Source organism: Temnothorax longispinosus, chromosome 1 (genome assembly GCF_030848805.1).
Source record: "Temnothorax longispinosus isolate EJ_2023e chromosome 1, Tlon_JGU_v1, whole genome shotgun sequence".
Classification (NCBI taxonomy): Eukaryota; Metazoa; Arthropoda; class Insecta; order Hymenoptera; family Formicidae; genus Temnothorax; species Temnothorax longispinosus.
Genome location: NC_092358.1, coordinates 1,656,910 through 1,678,381, shown reverse-complemented (window position 1 = coordinate 1,678,381; position 21,472 = coordinate 1,656,910). Strand labels below are relative to the sequence as shown.

General features: G+C 47.9%; 3 protein-coding genes across 5 annotated transcripts in view; 1 reads left to right on the top strand and 2 right to left on the bottom strand.

The window, feature by feature from the left end:
* The window catches only part of LOC139816272 (beta-pore-forming protein unzipped), a 19,912-nt gene extending 6,505 nt beyond the window's left edge, over positions 1–13,407 (bottom strand). Inside the window, exon 1 of one of the 2 annotated variants that reach the window (XM_071783684.1) lies at positions 13,263–13,407. In XM_071783684.1, coding sequence (XP_071639785.1) covers positions 13,263–13,334 — 72 coding nt within the window. In that variant the 5' untranslated portion in view covers positions 13,335–13,407. Of the gene's footprint in view, positions 1–12,871; positions 13,197–13,262 lie in introns of those variants that run through there. The other variant, XM_071783687.1, reaches the window with a different exon arrangement.
* Miga (mitoguardin) overlaps positions 1–20,206 on the top strand; it is a 27,895-nt gene extending 7,689 nt beyond the window's left edge. The window contains exons 4-10 of one of the 2 annotated variants that reach the window (XM_071783701.1): positions 5,198–5,281; positions 16,367–16,554; positions 17,005–17,139; positions 17,361–17,473; positions 17,565–17,733; positions 17,815–18,048; positions 18,130–20,206. In XM_071783701.1, the coding sequence (XP_071639802.1) occupies positions 5,198–5,281; positions 16,367–16,554; positions 17,005–17,139; positions 17,361–17,473; positions 17,565–17,733; positions 17,815–18,048; positions 18,130–18,447 (1,241 nt within the window). In that variant the 3' untranslated portion in view covers positions 18,448–20,206. The remainder of the gene's footprint in view (positions 1–5,197; positions 5,282–16,366; positions 16,555–17,004; positions 17,140–17,360; positions 17,474–17,564; positions 17,734–17,814; positions 18,049–18,129) is intronic. The other variant, XM_071783693.1, reaches the window with a different exon arrangement.
* On the bottom strand, positions 19,125–21,472 carry LOC139816326 (putative ATP-dependent RNA helicase TDRD12). Its single transcript, XM_071783738.1, has 4 exons — positions 21,193–21,472; positions 20,986–21,110; positions 20,793–20,897; positions 19,125–20,638 (listed from the first exon to the last, which is right to left on the bottom strand). The coding sequence occupies exons 1-4, from the start codon at positions 21,333–21,335 to the stop codon at positions 20,523–20,525; spliced, it is 489 nt and encodes a 162-aa protein (XP_071639839.1). The 5' UTR covers positions 21,336–21,472; the 3' UTR covers positions 19,125–20,522.

Genomic DNA, 21,472 nt, shown 5'->3' with positions numbered 1-21,472 from the left:
CGCTTACTATGCCGAGCGTGTCTTCAACGCGGGCCCCCTCTCCCCAGGTATAACTGGACCTCGACTCGGTTTTGCTCTTGCCTCGGTGTTTTCGCTTCGGTTGGTCCGGCAGCGAGCGAAAAGGAAAACCCCCGCGAGCTCTAACACCCGGGAAAGATAGAGAAAGACAGTCCTCGGACCTTTTTTCGGAGATTGATAAAATACATCTTGCGAATATCTAATAGTCCCAAGAAATGAACGTGGGTAGGAACGAGTTGAAAGTCTCGGAGAATCCCTATTAAATTCAACGTCACAATGAACCAAGTTCCGCGTGAGTCGCGATCGTATCATTCGGGATTCGAGCGCGAACGGAAGTCGAAGGCAGCGGCGAATGAGCCGTCGATTGGCGTGTGTTTACAAAGGCAATGCAAAGTTGCATAATTGCTCGCTCAGCCTGTAATCGATATAACGGCCGCGCAAGTGGTACGTCCAGGCGGTCTCTCTTCTCATCGTGCGACTTTTACGGCGACGATGACTCCGACTGGAGCTCGTGCCGACTCGGAACCGGCTAGCTTCTCGCGCACCGAGCATATCGGCTTCAAGTAACCGTAACGGTTCCGTGGCGTATCCGTTTGCACGATAATACGCTCGTTTCACACCACTCGGCTTCCGCCACTGGAAAGTCACCCGGCTACGGAAAGGGATAGAATCTGTTCTTCTCTCCGAGTCCGTGGGCGGGAGGCCTAAAGTGGCTTTAAATATTTATTAATAGACGTGCACGAAAGAGAAGGCTGGATTTGAGATAAAAGGCGACACAATGACGACATGAAATCTTTGTTTTTCCCGACAGACGATCCTCCTTGCACGCGCTTTTGACAAGTAAAAACCGGTTCCTCTAACGATTAACGATTGAATTCTAAATTTGGAGAAAGCAAAGTCTGATACGTCGTCGGCCGTACTTTTCATTAATCAATAGCGAACGTGGGAGGCAGCGCGATTGACGGAGAGATTTTATACATGTATACGTATTAAATAATAATATCGGACTTGGTTGGAATTTCGCAGTGGGAACGTGCGTGACCTACCGCAATGCTGTACGCGATACCGTAGTAACGCTCGTGATATCGTAATGGATAGAGGATTCAATGGAACGGTTTACCGGAGAGAACTAGGACCAGAACGACGGTAGGGAGTGGGAGTGATACGTGATACGCCAGTCTGTGATTCCGACAACGGTGTCAAGTGGCCAGGAAAAAGGAAACGTTAACGACGTAGGAAGTAGCTTGTACCTCAGAGCAACCAATCTAATTTTATCGTCCTCGGGAGAATTACGCGGCTGGAATTATTTAAACAGTTGGATAATATATTCAGCCGGTAATCTCGAACTTGTACTTCTTTCCCGTCGTTCCATCCTGCAATTAATTTTCCACGCTTGGTATATATCGAGACCGCGCACGTCAGCGTATTAAGCCGACAAGAGAGACGATTATATGCGTTTATGGAGTATTCTCTCGCGAATGATTTTGCGCAGCGACGGCCAATCGAGGGGCTCGCCACTGACAAAACGTTTCCGCTCCACGGTTGTTCACGGTTCCGCGGAAACCGTCATTGTCGGCGCATTATTGTCGCGATGGCATCGCTTCAATTGTCAGAAAGATACGACGCTGCTGATAACCCTTTCAGCGCGACCCGCACAATTGTCCGAGTCCGGTTTTTATATATATATTTTTTTTTCAGTCTCGCGTATTTTTTTTCTCTTCACAAAAAAGATCCGTTAATGCAAACGTTCGTATTCGTAAGAAATCAATTCATACCGAGCACGGTCCGTGACCCGAATGGAATTTCCGCACACACATTTCCGCGCGTTCGCGGGTCTAGGGACGCATCGCGAATTCCGAGGGCACCGGTTGACTGCTCGATTTCGATTTGAAAAGCCCGTGATTACCGAACGGCGCCTGCACGCGCGATTTACGACGGAACGGAATCCGCGTGAATGACGACACGTCCATCGGCTGAGCGAAAAACGTGTCGCAAAACACCGCGCGCCGCGCCGCTTTCGGTCGTCCTGTCGCGTCGTCACGTCGTCGTCGGGGAAAGATGCTCAATGAAAACACGTGAGAACGTGACAGAGCAGCGCGGAGAAGTAAAAAGGAACGCGATCACGTTTCCCTTTCCGCGGTCGTGTTCTCGTCAAGCCCGAGATTGACGCCGACACCGGTTTCGCTAATCAACAGGCAGGTGTAATCTCGTTTTGCGTTACGTGCACGCAGCGTACAAGGAGTCCCGTTAGCCGCGCGCGGGTTCCACGCTCCGCTTAAGTCCGCCCGCTCTCTTCTCTTCTTTTCTTTTTCTGCGCTGCCGATCCTCGACGATCGAGACACGATGATTCTCTCGGCATTGAAGGCTGAAGCCTTCGACGTTTACGACAAGGTGCGAGCAGCGAGTTACGGCCTGCCGTCGCCGTCGCGCGCGCGACATTGACTTGGTAACACGCGCGCTCGAGTTCTCATCCGCGCAATGACGAGGAGCGCACGCGGAGAGGATTTATTGCCGTTTAAAAGTCGGTCTAGCCCAGAGCGGCTAAGGCCGCTTCTCGTCGTCGGCTTGTCAGAGCTTGTCAGTAAATTAACCGCGGAGTAACGTGTAACAACCGGTTTAAAGCGGCGCGGCGCCGCGCGCCGTGGAATCGTAAACACGTGTCAGAACTTGAAATTCTCTCACGGAATGCTCATCTTTTTCCTTTTTCCTTCTCTCTTTCTCTCCATTGTCGACATCCTTACGGATTTGCGCCGTGAATTCGTCGGAAAGCTGTAGGCGACTCGTGAATCCAGATCGTCGTTAAAAAGCTGCGAGAACGAAAGGTCAAGCCTGGTTTCGCTTGCAACATGTGTAACGCGATTCCCCGAGAACAGATATGTACGCACGTGTAATTTCATATTTTCAAGTACCTCCCGGATAGCTCGCGCAACACCGGAAACATAATAATGCCCTCGCGACATGGCAGGACACAAGTTTTTCGTCGGTCTCAGAGCGCAGTTTTGAATATCGATAAAACTTAATCGCTAAAATGAATAAAGAAACTTTATGTAAAATGTCAATCAAATGGAGCGGATAAACAAAATTTATCAAGTATCAACTTAAACACTTGATTAAATCGGCTATCAATTAAATAAATAATAATAATCAACTTTTATATTTTGTATCAATACTTGCTGATACCACAAATATAGTCTTTTTTTCCACACGCAGATCAACGTGCGCGATTTCCTCGTTATTGTTATCGATCCGTGATGAGACGCGCGCGGATACCAGAATTTCAGAATCGTCTTTCAACGAAAGTTACGCAACTGCAACGTGCTCGCCGCATGGGCGCGGTCCATCATTTAAACATCAACTTTTTAACCGGTCTATTTTCTCAGACAGCGCTATATATCTATTGCGTGTCGCAATGATCGAGATTGAAGGTCAAAACTCGGCGCGTACACAACGTTTCGTCCAAGATACCCGTCGCGAAAATCTCGTTTCCTGTCGCGAAACACCTGGGGAACACTCGCGACGGCGCGTGTGATATTATTTATGTTACGTACAGACATTCGTTTCTTTTCTCGCTGGTGATAAAAATCATTGCGTGGTGGGCGCGCGGAGTCATAATACGCGGATCGTTCTTCACGCTCGCGCTGCAACCTTGCCGTTCGCATGAATGATGTAATTCAAGAGACTCGGTATCGGAGATCGGTTTCTGGTCGAAATGTCTCGTATTTACAATCGTTTCGCAGTAAACACTTGGTATCAAAATGAAACGATCGCTTCGTTTACTCCCGGTTTTCGGATTCTCTCCTTTTCCCTTTCTTCGAACGATCCTAAGCGTTTTTTAAAAGCAGACAAATCGAAATAAAATCGTAAAAGTACAGACGTCGATTGCTGGCAGAGCTCCCTCAACGCGAATCGACGATAATGGCAAATCAAAATATACCCCGTGTGCGAATTGAAAGAGGATCAATCTCACGTTCCCCGTGATCGTTGGCATCGTGATTATATACCTAGAGGAGAGAGAGAGGTCGGCCGACTGTACGGTCGTCAAAATTGATATTCAGCGCGCGATATCGGCTTCTCTGCGTAAAGCGGCGAAGAAGAGATTACGTCCGGTATATACTCGTATACGTTTTTCGCGGCGACAAGCGTATCGAGTATTGAGCCGGCAAAGAGCGCGTCTTCGCGCGGTTACACGTTTGATGCGCCGATGACCCACTGGCCTTAACTGCACGGAGGCGACTTTTGGAGTGCGACCTTGACGAACGTTTGCGTACTCTTAATTGGGACCACGATGCTCCTGGTCACGCACTTTAGCGAGAACACGACGGTCAAAACTCGGGCTTTAAATCCTCAAACCCGCGGACGCGATCTCTCCGGACTGATCGTCCGGGATAAAGTCGGCTTATGGGTGCGTTCACCACGTTGATTTTTCCAGCTGTTACTCATCGCGAAGGGTCGACAGCTTTGATTCCGATCGCGAATGGTCCGTGAGCACGCGACGGGTGAAAGAAAAAATGATCAAGATTGAAGAGAAAGCAAGAACGGTACTTTTTAAATGTTACGTAGTCCCGCGAGCTAACGTTACCGAATCTAGGAGGAAAGGGGCCTGATTTTCGTCAATGCCTCGCTGACACGCGACAAAAGATTTTTCCGGAATGACGTCCCACGTAGCTCGGATCGATCGGGGTTACACGTAATGCGGTTGACCGTCAGCAAAAGCAGGGAGGAGGGAAGCGGCGACCCCGATTTCCCATCGATCATTCACGAATCCAGGAATAGAGGTAACCCGGCATAACAACAACGGCCCGGACGTTTTAAATTTGCTAATGGTTTTTGCGCGACCCGGTCGGTGAACGGTCAACGTCGAAATAAACTCGCCGACTTAGCGCGGCGCGCGCGCGCGCGCTTTAATATTCATCGGAGAAACGGTGCAGGCGAGATTATCCCCGACGAAATTAGATAATTGACTTTCACAATGAGTTACGACGGCACGCTAATATCGCCGGCGTAATTTAAGAGAAAGTATCCGCGCGCACAGAGTATCTGAAATGGATCCAATCAGGCCACCACCAGTCATTTCCTCTCGAAAAGTCGCGCACCGTTACCGCGTGTACTTTTGCGCTTGTTCCCGAGGCACGAGATCCAGCGACAAATCTCCGCGTTACTTTTATCTTCGCCGTTGCAGGAACACGCAGGGCGCGGCCCCGAGTCGGCAGTACGACCGGAAAGGCGGAAGAATTCTTCCCTATGCAAAAACAGGTCAAATCAGGTGGAACAGATATACTCGTATTTAAAATATTAAAGAATGATATTTAAACCACTCTACCTTGCCATGTGTGTCGCAATTTATTATTTTAACACAAAACAGTTTTTTAACTCCATTGATTTAGTTAAATTAACATTGCTTTACTTAAATTAACGACACGTTAAGTAGGAGCAGTGGCGCGACCTGTAGGAATCGTTGAGTCAAAAATGACTCTGATTGAGTACAATTTGACACTAGGATTTAAACAGTGCATCTTTCTCGTTGCATGAGGCTTCGTTTTCGGAAAAGGATCCGGTCCCGGAACCGATCGAGAGAAATGTAAATGGACCGCGAGATGCGGTAAAACGACGTCCTCGGATACTTCCGATACTGCGGGCGTGCCGATCACGCGCGGCCTAACTGCGGGACACGTTCGCGTAACGGGGGGGAGGAGGGGGAAGGGGGAGAACAGATAGGGCACATGCCCTTGCCACACGGAATACGAAATGAGGGGGAATATCGATTTTCGCCACGCTACACGCTATCAGCGAACAGCGTTACCATGATAACACCCCCGCCGTCGCGGTCGTCGCTGCAGCGGAACCTGATGCAGTCGGCCGTGGGCTCGCTTTTTGACGATTCCGCCCCGTCTCTTCCTGGACACGTGCGTGAGAAGAGGTGAGCGAGAAAGAGAGATGGAAGAGAGAAATCTTATACACGTGTCTCGACCACGGCGACAACGACAACAAAGAAACAGATTCTTCACGCAAAGCCCCGAGACGCCGCAAAGCAAATGCCGTGTCGCCCGTCGCGGTACACCCTCTCCTCTTTCGCGAGAATCGCTCTCGCGAGCGCGCACAATGGAACAAAAGCTTGTTCTCTCTTGCTAGGTGACTCGGCTCAAGTGCGGCGCGGCGGCGTGATGAAAAGTGTGCGGCGCGAAAAGAGGAGGAGAACGCGGAAGGTAGTAATGCGTCGTCGCGGGAGGATATCCCTCTCGGATGTTGCGTCAACATTGTTGCGTCATGGTATATTCTGGACCACGATGGACCCTTGAAAATCTACTTTCACCGAAGAGGAACGGATATTAACGGAACGCTGCATGGTTTTGACACGTAGAGGCAACGCTTCGTGCTTCCTTTTATCGCGGAGTATCTCGTCTGAAATCGTGTTTCCCCTGCCTTTGATAACTGACACAGCAAAAGTCTTTCTCGTCAAAATGATTCTTTTCCTAGTTTCAAAAATTTAAGACTCGTTTATTTTTTCATTTTGTTTTTATATCAAATACTTTTCATTTCAACGGACTTGAGGGAAACGTACACTTGAAGAAAACTTTGCGCGTCTCCTTGAAGTAAACGAGTTCTCGCTTACGCATTTTCTCGCGTCGTCGAAAGCAACGGGAATATTTCGAGTGGCCAAGCGAAATACAAGCCCTCCGGTTCCGGTTACCACACCAAGAAAAAACGTAACGTCAGCTCTTATCGTCTTACGTCATCTCGCCCTGCGGGTATTTACCTTCTCTTGCCGGTCGGCCAGCCGGATTCGTGTTGACCGTGCACTTCAAATCGCGCCGAGGAAGCCGACGAAGGAAAATCGACCGCGAGGAACTCTCCGTGCATACGGAACCGCGTGCTTTCTAACGTATGCCGACGAATAAAAATCGCGCGAAACGTAAAACGCTAGCGATTTAATTGACCGTGGAACCCTCTCTGAGATTAGATCTCGGTATTATAATTAGCGACGCACGTCTCCTCTTCCTCTCTCTCTCTTCCTCCTTCCAACCGATTGCAAATTAAAACGCTCGATGAGTTTTCTCACCAGTTTCCACGCTCGAAGGCCATCGCGCGCCAGACCGAACGGTAAATCGATAACGTTTCGCATTGACCTCGAGAGCGGGCAACATCTCCCGTGTTCTCTCTCTCTCTGTATTGTAGAGCAACGGCCCGGAGGATCTTCAGTTGAAGATTAATTCCAGGTCTCGGGAGAACACAGACTCGAGACAGTATCGTCCTCCCCTTTTTCGTTCTCTCGGCGCAGCGGGTCGCGAGGGAGCAAAGGGTTAAAGAGGCTAATTAACAACCGGTATCGATACGATACGTCTGGTGCGTTGACGTAGCGCAATAGGCACCGTTACCACGTCGGAGAAGTCGCCCGCCTCCGCAAGATCGGCGCAAGACGGGGGCGGAAAATGAAACTCCCCCGTCTTCCGTAATCCGTACCCCGCGCGCGCAATCTGTCACTGTCAAGGGCACCTATGCGACCAGAGACCGTCTCTACATCGCCATTGTTAGAGTCATTTCCGTCGCTTGATTGCCCCCGGCGACATCGCGTCGCATCGAAAATTTAACTGGGATTCTCCTATCCAAGTCTCTCTCTCTCTCTCTGTGTGATCGTCACGATATTACCGCTGATTGCTTCATTGTCGCGGAACATCCTTCTCCCTTTATTGCCCAGTTGTTCTCCTCCTATCTCTATCCGCGGGGATAGATAAGGCCTATCTATGTACGGTGCGTGTGGGAAAATCAGGTAGCCGAGCGGCGCGTTTAACTAAACAGCCGACTCCGGATTTCATCGGACAAATAAACACCGCATTCCGTCAGTGGAAACCGATCGCCCGATCCTCGGCCAGAATGCATTCCTCGCCTCGCTAGTTGAGTTTCTCTTTGGCGAGAGAATTTAATTAACCGATCCGGCGCGGCGCACCGCGCTCACGCGAGGGATCATATCACAAACAAGAAGACGATCCATCCGTTTTATTTAACCGTGTTTATTTCGATCCGTAATAGTCTCTGTCGGTCGGAAAAAGCGCGGCGGTCGCGGCCAGAGAGAGAGAGAGAGAGAGAGAGAGAGAGAGAGAGAGAGAGAGAGAGATAGAAAAAGAATTAATTATTACTGTTTTCCGCGACCGTTACCCGACTCGGGATAAAAGCACGAGTAAAAGGAGCCGAGACGAGGGGGCGTTCTCCAAAAAGGACGATCGCGCATTTGTATCACGGCGAAGTCTCTTCGTCGGAGTATACCGAAGGCCCAAGGAGCTTCTTTCTCGCGGCCGATGACGTGGCTTCGTAGTGCGGTGTGACCTCCATCGTTCTACTTTACGACGAAGCCCAAGTCCTGGGCAAGCAAGGGAGAGAGAGGTGGCTTCTTACGCCGCGGTATACGATTTTATCCTCCTCGGCTCCACGATCACGTAGGCCTTTATTACGAATGAATTGATGGTGTTTATTTATGTTCCGGCGTACATCCTTGCCGAGGAACTAAGAGAAGAAATTCTCAAGTCCCCCTGATACGATATACCAGCGCGAACGGCGTTTACAAGTACTATACGTAAAAAAAAATACATATATATATATATATACAGCAGAAAAATAATATAGTAGTGTAATACGAAGAGGCGATGAGACTCGGTGAATCAAGTTACAACGCAGTAGCAGAGTACGCGTTAACGAGTCGGAAAGAGGGGAGTCACTAAAAATAATAACGGATTAAATTAAACGCGGCCGATTGATTTTCGTCTCGGTACCGTACCGCGATGTCAAACGTGACGTTTATTTTTATCGGATGTAACTCGCGCAAACACGCCACGGTACTGTGCTCGACATTGAATGCGCCGCTAAACGGAGAGAATACACGAACCGCCCGCGGACTCTGCGTCGTACCAAGGATGCTGGGCATATTAATATCCTCCTAGATGAAGGCATCTAGATTACCCGGCGGCGGTCTAATGGAATTAAAAGAAAAGATTCTCCTCCATGTCCTTCGTACTTGGTCAACTCGGTGGGGGAGGAAAAGGGACGGGAGGGCATAATGTGACACGAAAGAGACGAGAGATGAGAAGAGAAGAGAAGATGAGGCGCAGAGGCGGCAGAAGTAGCAGCAGTAGCAGCGTGCGTGCGACGATGTGAGCCAGATTATGAAAATCAGAACGAACGGTCGTCGGTGTAGGTTAAAGGCTCGTTGCGCCGCGCGGCCGGCCGGGCCGGGGCGTGTAACGATGTCACTTTTATTAGCCTCATCAGGAGCACCGAGAGAGGCAGCCTCCGACCGGGGGCGGGCACCACCAACCATTACCTAATATCCAACGTGATCGCGTATCTCGTTAGTCGTTACGCCGGCACGTTGCATCCATCGACGCACGCGTCGTTGGGCGAGAAAGTTTTCGCGCGCCTCTCGTAAGACGACGGCACCTGCGGCTGCCGTCCCTTTAACTTTTAAGATAAGAGAGAAAAGGTTCCCTTCCGCGGTGTATTTTCGGCGCGAACGGGAAAAGAGAGAAAAGAGCAGACGCGAAGAATCTCCGAACGACGATTATTAATTGTAGCGACCGTAACTTGTTCACGCTTACGTGTGTTAATTATACCGCGAGATTCGAGAGCGCGAGAAACGTCAATCATAATAATAATCGGTGTCGACGACGCCGAGAATTCCAAGGAAAACTCGAAGGAGAAGCTCGAAGCGTCCCCGAGTCCCCGAGGATCGCACCTTCCGTGAGAAAAAAAAAAGTCCTACCCTCGCTCGAGATTGCGTAACATCCTCCTGACCACGAATGCGGTCGCGGAGGTAATTATTGTATTATGATTGTGGGAAATTTAATATTCCTCCCTCTCCGCTTCCCCCCCCCCCTTTTAATGTAGAACGCGGTGCATTATCAATATTCATTTACGCGCGCAATTTAACGAAGCGCCAGAGTATTTAATGTAATGTAACGTAACGCGCGTGTAACGCACAGGTTTCGACAGGAGAGATTCGTGGAAGTGAAAATCAAACGGGTAAATCGGGGTCACTCGTTACATCGCAAATCATATTTCGTATATAGGTACGCTCGCGAGAAGGTATAGTAGCGCATTTACGCGCGAGCGAGTTCCCCGTACACGTTCGGCTTGAAAATCGGGTTACACCCTGCTCGATTACCTACGATTAATTACATTGAAAGCATGCTCGCGTACGTGCACCGCGTAACACATCCGTCATTCTAACGAGCGCGCTATCGTGTCTGCAATCGTGACGCGGCGTACTTGAAAAAAAAAATGTTTTTTTCTTTAGGCGCAAAGACAACGCGAACTTTACTTCTCAACAACAAACCCCGAGCGAGTGTACGGGACAAAGTTTCTAATTAAAGAGGAAGGAAAGGGAGGTCGACGAATCGAGGCTGGAATAATAGAGAACTAGGTGTTTGATTATATTATCGGTGGAAAAAGGCCTCGGTAACGCAACGTGACGTAACAGTCCGGCAGTTAGAATCTCGGCAATTCCTGTACGAGACGTCAATCACGAGCCGCCGCCGCGCCGGAGGAACGAAATTATATACGGTGAAAGAAATTTCCGCGAAAGAAACACGGACAGATTAATCCGCGGTCTTAACGATCGCGGGTACGTCGCGCGAAGTGTAAAATCCAGCGGCGCGTTTTTTTTTTGCCGCTTCTCCTGGGCGCGTCCCGTTCTCTTTTTTTTTTCCGGAAAATATCGGGACGTGACATATCGCTGATATTGCGAAACGTCGTCGAGACTCGTTTCGCCTTGGAAGAGCGCACGGTTACTCAGCGCGTATCCGTTACGCGTTACATACATACGGTACGACGTGGAATACCGCGTGCGTCACTATTACGACGATATAAATTGACTCTAATATAATAATATAAGGAATTTCGCACGCGCCAGTTGTTATCGCGGCAACTCCACGGTATACATTAATCCCCGTGTATATCACGACCTCTGGTCACGCGACGGGAAACGTCCTCCTTCATGCAATACAGAAAGCAAGTCGGAAGAAAAAAAAAGGAGCGACAGGGGGGACCGGTTATCCTTGGATATCGTTGCCGAAGGAGATTGGAGTTGATTGATAAAATTGCGTGTCGCGCGCGATAAAAGTGTGCGGAGGAAACGTTGATCGGACTAATCGGAGGAATGATCTTCGATCGTCTCGGACACGAGACCCGATCTCTCTCTCTCTCTCTCTCTTTCTCTCATCCTCGAGAACAGATCGTGAACTGAGAATCGTGAACCGAGGAGGAGATCACGTACGGTCTCTCTCGGTCATCTCGGACGAGATCCTCGCTCCCGTTGAAACTTGGCGCGACCCGGTCGCGAATTTCTCGCGAGGGAGACGTCCCTTCTCCAGGGACACTCTGCACGTAACGCCTCGAGGCGACTGTGAATCATCCCGCGCCGCGCACGAACGGGCAGACACTTGGCAAGTCCAAGATAACCCGTTTCTTAATCGGCCGTGTACGCGCTTACTCGAGCGTGCGTTATCCTCGTGCACCGTGGCGGCGTGAACGGGAAAGGAAGAGAGAGAGAGAGAGAGAGACACACACGGAGAAAGAGAGAGGGAGGGAAAGAGAGCGACGAGGAAGTGCGCGTGTGCTAGGGGAATTTCCAAGTTCACCAGGCACCTCCATCGATCTGCCGGCTATCAGCCGCCCGCCGTCGTTGCCGCTTATTGCACTTTACGTGCCGCAGCGGTGGCGGCGGCGTTCACTTTTATTCGAGGGTAACACCGGCCGGGAACCACCACCGGCCAAGCTATCGACCCCTGAACTTGACCCCCATAGAAGCGAGAGCCTAAATCCAGCGGCTAGAGGAGGCCCGCGTGCACGTCAACGCGTCCGCGAATCCTCGACGCGGCTTTAGACAAATATCCACGACGCCCTCGAGAGAGACGGGGAAAGGGGGAGAGAGAATAAAATCTCGAATTGAAAATTTCTCATTCTGACATTCGATTTCCGCCGTCGTCTCTCTCCATCTCGGGATCTCTCTCTCTCTCGCGCGCGCGTTTCTCGTGCACTCGATTTTTGTTTGTTGTGTGACGTGTTGCGCAATAAACAAGGTACGCCCAGGTGTTGCCCGCGGCTGGTCGTATTGTTCGCGAATCCCCGATCTCTCTCACGATGGATGCATGCCCCCCCCCCCTCCCCGCGGGGAAGGGGGAAGGAAACAATGCGATCCCACCCATTTTCTTTTCCTCGGGGGTTAGCGCGGTCGCAATCGATTCTATTGATCTATCTCGAGTGGTCGTCTCCATCCGCGAAGGGTCGAAGGAACGCTCCGTCGTTGCGGAATACCGAAAACTTGGTTTCTTAAAAGATATCGCCTCTCCTGCGTCATCCGAGAGAGTGCACCAGCCTGAAAGTGAGTCGTCGATGCGTAACGTCCGCCAGCGAATATATCAAACACCGATATTTTATTTTAGATCCCAGCCCCCTTTTCCCCTTCGTCCGTCCGACGGACGAAAAGAAAAGGGACGTGAGAAGAAAAGATTCGTATATGTACAACTCTTCGCAAGAGCCTGCTTTCTGCTTCGAGACAGTTCTCGAAACAAAAAATGTCACGGTATTTACAAATAGAAAAGGCCTGAACTCTGGCCGACGGCGGAAAGAACGCGCGGCAGGACGAGGGGAAAGGCAAATCCTTCCGGCAAGGAACTACACGACACCGTTGTTGAATCTTTAAATGGCGCTCCGTGTACATGTGTAACATCGAACAGGTCAGAATTTTCCTTCATCTTTGGGGTGACCCGAGAAAAACGAGTCCGTCGTCGCGGTTATGGTTTTTCGGGGGCAAAACAGGAGAAGAACATCTTCGGAGAAAATGGCCCAAGGACTCTTCTATACTCACCGTGATTCTGTCTTGGGTGTATTCGCTCGTCGGTACTCTACTAATCCAAATAACAACGCGCGTGTGTAATATCGCCGGAAAACACTGTGTCGAGAGATCTGTTTCTCTCTCTCTCGCTTTACTCGGTCGCGGACTACGGTCACGGTCTCGCGACGACGATCATGGCACGAGCACGGGACGATCCTCTGTTACTCGTTCGATCGGGCGGGCAAAAGCTCTTCCGCGTGTCAACGGCCGTGGCCGTGTGTGTTACGTGCGGAAATATCGCTGCGCGATCGGCGGCGAACGAATGACGCGCTGAACTGAACGCAGTGTGAACGCTGACTGAGACTGACGCCAGCGCGCCGAGCGCGCGAAACACGGAGCACGGAGCGCCCCCCTCCTCTCCCACCTGACTTCGCGTCGTCCGTCCTCGTCGCGCAGCCGTTGGACGCGCGTGCCGCCGTCTTCCTCGCGCTCCCATTGGTCCGATTGGTCCCTCCGTCTCCCGTTCGGGCTGGCGATTCGACGCGAGATCAAAACTCCTGACGTTTTTCCTGGAAAATTTAAAACATATATTTCGTCGCGAGAGGACGGAAGGGTTGCGAAACATATATGTTTCACAACTACAATGTTCCTATTTATTTATTTAGCTATTTACACGCGCGTTTGCCGCTTGTTGCCCCTCGATCACGGCGTACGTCTGTTTAATTCACCAAGTTACTCCATCGTGGTTTAATCTCGATACGGAACGAAAGTTGAGGGGACGGGGACGCGCCACGTCCAGCTCGTGGGGACGCGCGAGCCGTAATGTTTAATTCCGACGATTGTCCCCTCGAGGATTCCGTGGAGCCACCCCTGCGCAACGTTAGCAACGCGTGTCGTCCACGGACAAACCTCCAACACCGTATTTTCTGCGCTAAAAGTAATCGCCCGAGGGCCCGAGAGGAATGATTCGCGATACGGATATATTCAAGTGAAGTGGAGTAAAATCGCTTTCACTCCGCGCAAAACGCGCGCGAGCTTTAAAGCGGTGCGGGCGCGCGCGCGTGTCGCATCGTATCGACCCCTCACCATTGGATGACGCATCCTCCAATGACCGGCCGACCCGGCGATTACGTCACTCCGGGGGTATACTATTGACGCCGGACATATGCAACATGCAACGGCGTCGCAGTGTCGCACTGCCAGTGCCGCGTTTCTCCGGGGGGCATCCCTCCGTGTCCCGTGTCTCCGTATCTCGCGACCCCTCCGGGGTCGTCCTGGGGGTTGCGTAATGACCGGGCACCGGTGCGCGAGATCGCGATAGGTTTTAACCCTTTCGGGAGAAAACTCGACTCCCACATGTATGTACACGGGATGGCCAAGTTTTCTCCGAACAGGATTAAACTCCGTTACGATTCGCGCAACACAAACACACACATGTACTTGGAAAATAGATTATCCTTTTGAGTTACGGCCTGACCTGGAATGAAGATGAATCCCACAGGGATGCAGGGAGGAAGAATGTTATTACAGATGTAGGAGAAGGATCGATTTCATCACCGCGTATACTTCTCGCGCATTTCTCTGTGATTATAATTAAGATACGAAGAAAAGAATTGCATACGGCATATGAGAAAATATGTACTTTTCTTAGTTTGACTTTGGTTTTATATTGTTAAGTAATAGTAGGTGGTAGGTGTGACAAACACCCGAGTGACCCGAGTGACCCGAGACGCCGGGCGAGATTATTGGGGCAAAGTGGCGCAATACGGAACACGCCGTGCCGTGTTTTGGCCTTCTCCGTTTCCTCACTCACGTTCAGGAATGCGATCTTCACGTCGCGCGTCGCCCGGTGGCGAGCGTGCCGCGCAAACGAACCGAGGCACGCGTCTCGCACCTCGCGAACACGGGCGAGCCGCGAGGGACAGATGCACGCCTTCCCACGAAATGCCCTCGTTCGAAATAAAAGTCGAGGACGAAACGTAGCGTCGAAGCGTCGTCGTACGTACGGACGAAGACCCTTGCTTGTCGAGCGACGAGCGATCGATACTTGATTTTGATTCATTTCCGAAGATCGAACCGCGCCGTTGATTATAATACATAATACTCGCGTAGCTCCTCGGTGCGACGTTCAGCGATATTGACGACTTCGTCGATAAGTTAAAATAATTTACAAGCGAATTCCGATCAACTTACGTGCTGATTAATTCAACCGAACTGAAGACGTCGACTTAAAGCAACGCCTCTAACTATCGTACGTTGTTAGTTTATTAGTCCTTATGCTTTAACACGTCCGCCTGCGCGCGTTGATAAAATAGTACAAGTTAATCGTCAATTAAGTTAATCGAGGTTCGATCCAAGTCACTCTAATGTTTTTTTTCCCCGGTCCAGCTTTTTGTCCTTCCCCTCTGTAGCAATTTTTTATTTAGTTCGACAGTTGATATCTACGATACGCGATGGAAACGAATTTGATGCCCCAAAATCCGCCTTATACATCCGTCCGTCTGGTGATTCGAGACGAACGTCTGACCCTACAAAGCGGCGTTGACCCTCTTTGAAACCTGGAACGACTCGAGAGGAAGAAAAGATCCGTCGCGATCAATCTGTCGCTGTTATCTCATCAGTTAATACGTTCTTCACCCTTGCGAGGCGTTACGCCACTGGATCGGCAATTGTTTTAAGCCTTTAAGCAATGAGTCTCGAAGACGAGTCACGTGTCACGCGAGATCATCACGATATCGATCTCGCGGGTATACCGTTCCAGTTTCGTCGGCCGGTGTTGTATATAATTGTCGGGGTGACGGTAAACGGCACAGATTGAAAATGATGATGGACCAGCCTTCGGGACATTAGCCGGGGGCGGCCGGGCCCCTCGGACTTCCGTTGTGGCAACGTGATCAACGTTCTCCGGCGACTTACGAAGGATTGAATAAAGGGAGAGTGGCGTCACCGACTCGGAATTCGAATTCCTCAAGTCCTCAACTGTCCTCAAGTGTGGTAGTTTTTAGTTTTTAGTAGTCCTCGACGCTCTCCCGTTCTCACTTTTTCTCGCTTTTTACCGTTAGTCGTCCGCGCGTACAGCTCGACGTTAATTCCGGACTCGACGAGGGGAAAGGTACATGTCCTTCCGGCTGCAGGCTGGAACCTGAGCTCAAATTCCTGCGGGCAGAAAGAAAGAATATGTATTAAAACAATATATATCTTCATAATATACCTTAATGCAATGTCTTTACGTACACCATGAAGTAATATATATAATTACGTTTATATCACGATTAGATTTGACGAGTGGACTCTTGAACGCTTCGCTGTCAATGACAATATAACGCCATTAATTCTCGTTATCGTTTTTTCTGCCCCTCCTGCAGTGAGGCTGTAAACTTAACGCGTCCGCTTACATCTTGCCCTGAAATTCTCAGATTACGTTCGTACGTCTGCAAAGAGTGCTATGCTATATGCTTATGGCTTATTTTTGTTCCGATATAAGAGCCCCCGCTCGCCGAGATAAACTGACGCCGTTCTTGTTGACAGGACTCGAGGCGCTGGAAAAGGCCCTTTATTGCTGGGAGGATGCGCTCACCGCGTTCAGCTCGACCCTCGGCAACGACACCCTGGCACTGCCGTCGAAAGCCGACGCGGCCTTCACCCACGACGTGCAGGAGCTGCTCGACATGGGTTACCAGATCCAGAGCCACGCGGAACTGCTCTTCCTCGATCAAGTACGGTATCTCTCCGTTCCTGGATCTGGCCGAGATGACCTCGAGATTTCGGTTCCTCGAGCCGAGGAGAGACCATTGCACCGCCCGTCCATTCGGCTTTACTTGGCGGACGAACGGACGGGTGGGACAATCACCCGATGCCATTCCATTCCGTTGCATTCATCATCACGTGTCCTTCTACACCGGTCCGGTAAAAAAATGCGGGAATTAATCCAATTTAAATGACGGCCGCCCCGGGCCCCGGGGGTAATTAACGCAACGAGTCACTTGACCTGACGCCAGCCGCCGGGAATTGTTGCGGAACGTTAATGGCATAGGAAGTGCACGACTTTCTCTCCGCGAGCACGCCGAGTTTTCGGCGTGCGATAACATCTCGGTTCATTTTCCCGATGCCACGCAGCTTCTGCTTTTCGCTTTCCATTTACGCAATATCTACCTTTTTTTCCGCAGCACTCCGTTTTATTCCGCAACGACAGCGAGGAGAGCCTTGACAAACCTTCGAACATCGGGACGCGGATATCTGGCTTCAGGGATAAAGCTGATGCCGCATCGTCGCCCGAATCGTTCGAATCTGCACGTGACGGGGTGAGTTATGCGCGGGACGGAATATATATAAATATAATCTCTGTTTGTGTCGTGCGGGAGATTAATAAACGGATGCGTCAATAAGCGGCTGTGGGACGTTGACGCACGTCGAAGATGCACCGCGGCGCCGTGACTCCCGAAAAATGATCAACTGTTTTACAATATCTACTTCACATCTATTTTTATAACTACAACCTATTACGATATTAAAATTATTTCAGGTTGCGGATCTGCGCGAATTCGAAGAATTCTCAGAACTGTTTCCACACTTCGAAAGGCAAAAACTTTATCATGCCGCTCTTAAACGGTACGAGGATAAAGGCATTCCTTGCAGGTAAATTGATTTAGTTTGTCCAACATGTATTTTCATTTTATGTACGGATGCGATATCACATATATATATATATATATATTTTTTGTTACAGGAGACTACACACGGAGCTTGTAAAATGCGGATCGGACGTAGAATATTTAGCGAAGGTGTCGTGCCTGCGTCAAGCCTATACCAAGTTATTTAATTTACCCACGGCAAAGGCATATATAATGGACGTGGGTCGTCAAGTCATTAGCGATTTAATTATGTACGCGGATAGGGTAAGATTATTAAATAAGCACAATAAAACAGTGTCGAAAATTACGTGCTCGAAAAATTGAAAGAAGAACGTGCTGTTACAGGATCCTAAGGATTACTTGATGTATTATGAGCGCATGCTGGAATTCCTACAAGAGCCGCGCAATCATAGTATCATGGAGGAGGAATTGAGCGCCCGAGGTGTCAAGTGCATCAACTTCTATGACGTGCTCATTGATTTCATACTCTTAGACGCGTTTGAAGACGTGGAGAAACCGCCGCCGCCCGTCAGAGCTATAGTACAGAATAGATGGGTGTCCGCCAGTTTTAGAGAAACTGTACGTACAGGAATATTCATTTTCCACCGTATACCGTATCATCCTCGACATTCACTTACGTGTCGATGCGCGTGTTTTAAGGCGATAGGAACGGCGCTCTGGTCCCTCCTCGCGGGCAAAAGAAGGATGCTGAAATACGAGCAAGGCTTCTTGGCGCACTTCTATTCCATCTCCGAACAAGTCTCGCCGATGTTCATTTGGGGATTCTTGGGTTCTGAAGAGAGTCTACGTATCGCTTGTCATTACTTCAGGGAGCAAGTGATCGAGTTTCTTGTAGATATATTTAATTTCTTTAAGGTACGATATACAACTGTCGACGACCTTGCCGCAGATATTCTCAGGGAAATGAAGCTAAGAGTCGAGAATATAAATCAAAAACTGTCGTTAGACGGTTGCTAGCCAAATGAGATACGCTTAGGCAACTATGCGTTAATGCAATGTGTTGAATAGGCTTGATATTGCAACGTGCATTGCATATACCGCGACAACATCTATGTTGTAAAAGAGAATGTAATATCAATATTAATGGACGTAAGCTGTATCTGATAAGTTGGGTAAACGGTGCACGTTATTATCGCACGTTTAAATTTTCACGTTTTCATTACCGCGCCCATAATAAGTACGGTATTACGGTAAGCAATCTTGCGAACGTATCTAGCAAAGTACGATCGCAAAGAGACTACTGCGCACCCTTCTGTTGCCGCCACGTAGAACTCTCTCACCCGTATGTCGAGTTTTTCACATTTGAATATATAAAAATGACATCAACCTTGAATAAACGTTAACAGTTTCTAATATCCACGTCTTCACGAACAAAGGAGATGATGAGAAAACATCCAATATAAATTTTACATAAATGGATATCAACGTTATAGGCTGGACCTTATTTACAAAGCTTGGGAACGTAAGCCATAAAACACACACGTAAACACACGTTCGTCATCTTGACATAACGCGTAACTTCGTTATCAATCATGTGATACGACGTTTGTAGACATTCTATAAATCACGTTGCAAGACATGTAAAACATTGTGACTATTGCAATCCTATTTATTATTTATTAAGGCGTAAAACATAGTTTCATTTATTTTATTTCATTATACAAGGGTTTTTTTTTTAATATCTTGTAGGATTGCGCACATATTATTTGTAAAATACCTCAGTGATACCTTTCTACATTGTTTAAAAGATTATCGTGTATTTTAGTTAAATCGATATTGTAGTAATGATTTATGTGATAAAATATAGAAGCATTTAAATGAAATCAATGTAATATCGTCGGTTCACATATAGACACACGGTCTGCGTGTACGCTCGCTGCGCGCACGCTTGGCGCGAGCCAAGACACTACCGTGTCTTTTGATAACATCGTTCCTTACAGATAAAAATAATATAATGTACACGTTAATTATATTAAACGTTAATCGAAAAAGACCGTTTTTTAAGTTCTATGAACGAACGTTCCCGGTGCTATCGTTTTAACTTTATTAGACACGTGGCTTTAGCAAGATGCTCGCGTCTGAACGAACGTACGTGCCAAGCGTGTTTTATTGTTATTTTTTAAGTAGTTACCATCGTTAAAATGTAAATAGATTAATATAAATTATATATATCATAGTTGAATAGTACGTCAAAATCAACTCATCTCGCCAAAGATATGTTTATAAAATGTACCTATAGGCGATTTTTGGCGATCGTTTGGTACATATACCAAAGATGCTATCGGTGCTGGTGCAGTTTGGTACACTTTGGTCGCTTATACCGGAGTCACGCCAAAAATCGCCTTATATGAATATTTACGTATCAGTTTTAAGCCAGTCAGTTTAGTAACATTCCACATAATAATAATACATATATATATATCTGAGATACACACATTTTATAAATATCTTTGAGATTTCACTTAGCATGATATTTTGATAAAAATACATTTACGTATTCTTACCGGTAAGAAATATATGTGATGACGACAACGCATTACGTTCATGACATCCGATCTTTTTGACATTTGATACACGTTTGTAAATGATAATCCTTAAATATTTATTTTATAAATAATTTAACTTTCATGATACATGACGTGCGTCTTGTATAACAAAATGTTATGTTTGTTAAAAGATACCATTTTAATTATAGAAATAAAAACGATTCAACAAGCTAACGTAAAAAAAAATCAATACCCATTTTAAGTTATACGCTATGACGTCAGTTACTTCGAATCAACATCAACAAGTATAATATTGAAAATTGATTAGTTGCTAATGAGACAGTTACTTCCACGTTGCTATTTCGCAGAAAAGCTTTTCAATCTTCGCATAAAATTGAAAAGACTTACTTTAGTAATATACTGTGTATATTTTTCATTAATATTGCGCCGAAAACTGTAAAGCACGTATAAAAAGTTTCTTGTTTTTTACACAACAAAATGTTAAAAATGTACATCATTTATTCACGTGAATATAATAGAAGTATATTAACCAAAATGGCTAAAGTCCACTTCTTCGTCCTCAGATTCTTCGTCACTGGATGGCACAACGGGCATTATATTTTGTATATTATGTTCGCGTTTGTACCTTTCGAATCTACCTACTGTAAAACAAGAGAAAACATATACTCGTATATGAACGAAATTGAAAAAAGGACGTAAAAGATTTAAAACTTGTGTCTTTCTTCACTTGTCTATTTTCAGATAATAACTGAGCGTATCGTAAAGATACACAAGTATAAAAATAGTTGTTCTTACTGTCGAAAGGTTTTTCAACGTGATCCGTCTCACGTATGTGTTCTAGGTTGTACGATATAAGCGGATGCTTTTCCTTGGACTTGATCAGTCTTAGCCATGAATACCCTATTGACGTGGGACAAGATTATAAAGTCAGTTTTTCACATTTATACATTCAGATAAATTTATGAGAGAAAAAGTTACCGCGGCGTACATTTGAGTCCTTTCACGAGATAGATCTTAATCTCCCTCCCGACATTTTTGTGCACCGTCTTCTCCGCTATCACCGCTCCGAACAGGTGTAGAATGAGGTAGTACTCCTTGTCGTTCGTCTTCGTACTGCAAACATTTGAGATTATATTAGATCCACGCGTGTCACACACGTATCTCTCCTTTCCCTCTGTCGCGCACATCTGAATACCTAAACTGCAAACACGTGCCCTCGACTCGGAGATAGTAATCCGACACGTCGGTCAACTGAATGCAAATGACGACCGTGAGATCCGTTTGATGCCACTTGATCGTGGGTCTACTGTAGTTGGAAACAAGCTCCGGGCAGGTCATGACTTGGAACAACTTTCTCGCCGTGGATGGCACATTTAAACCCACGTTTGAAACAGGCGTATAGAGGTTAGTTGGGTTAGGTTAGATTAGTCGATTCAGGGCCGACAACTCTGATTTAGCTTTGATCAATCGTCTGT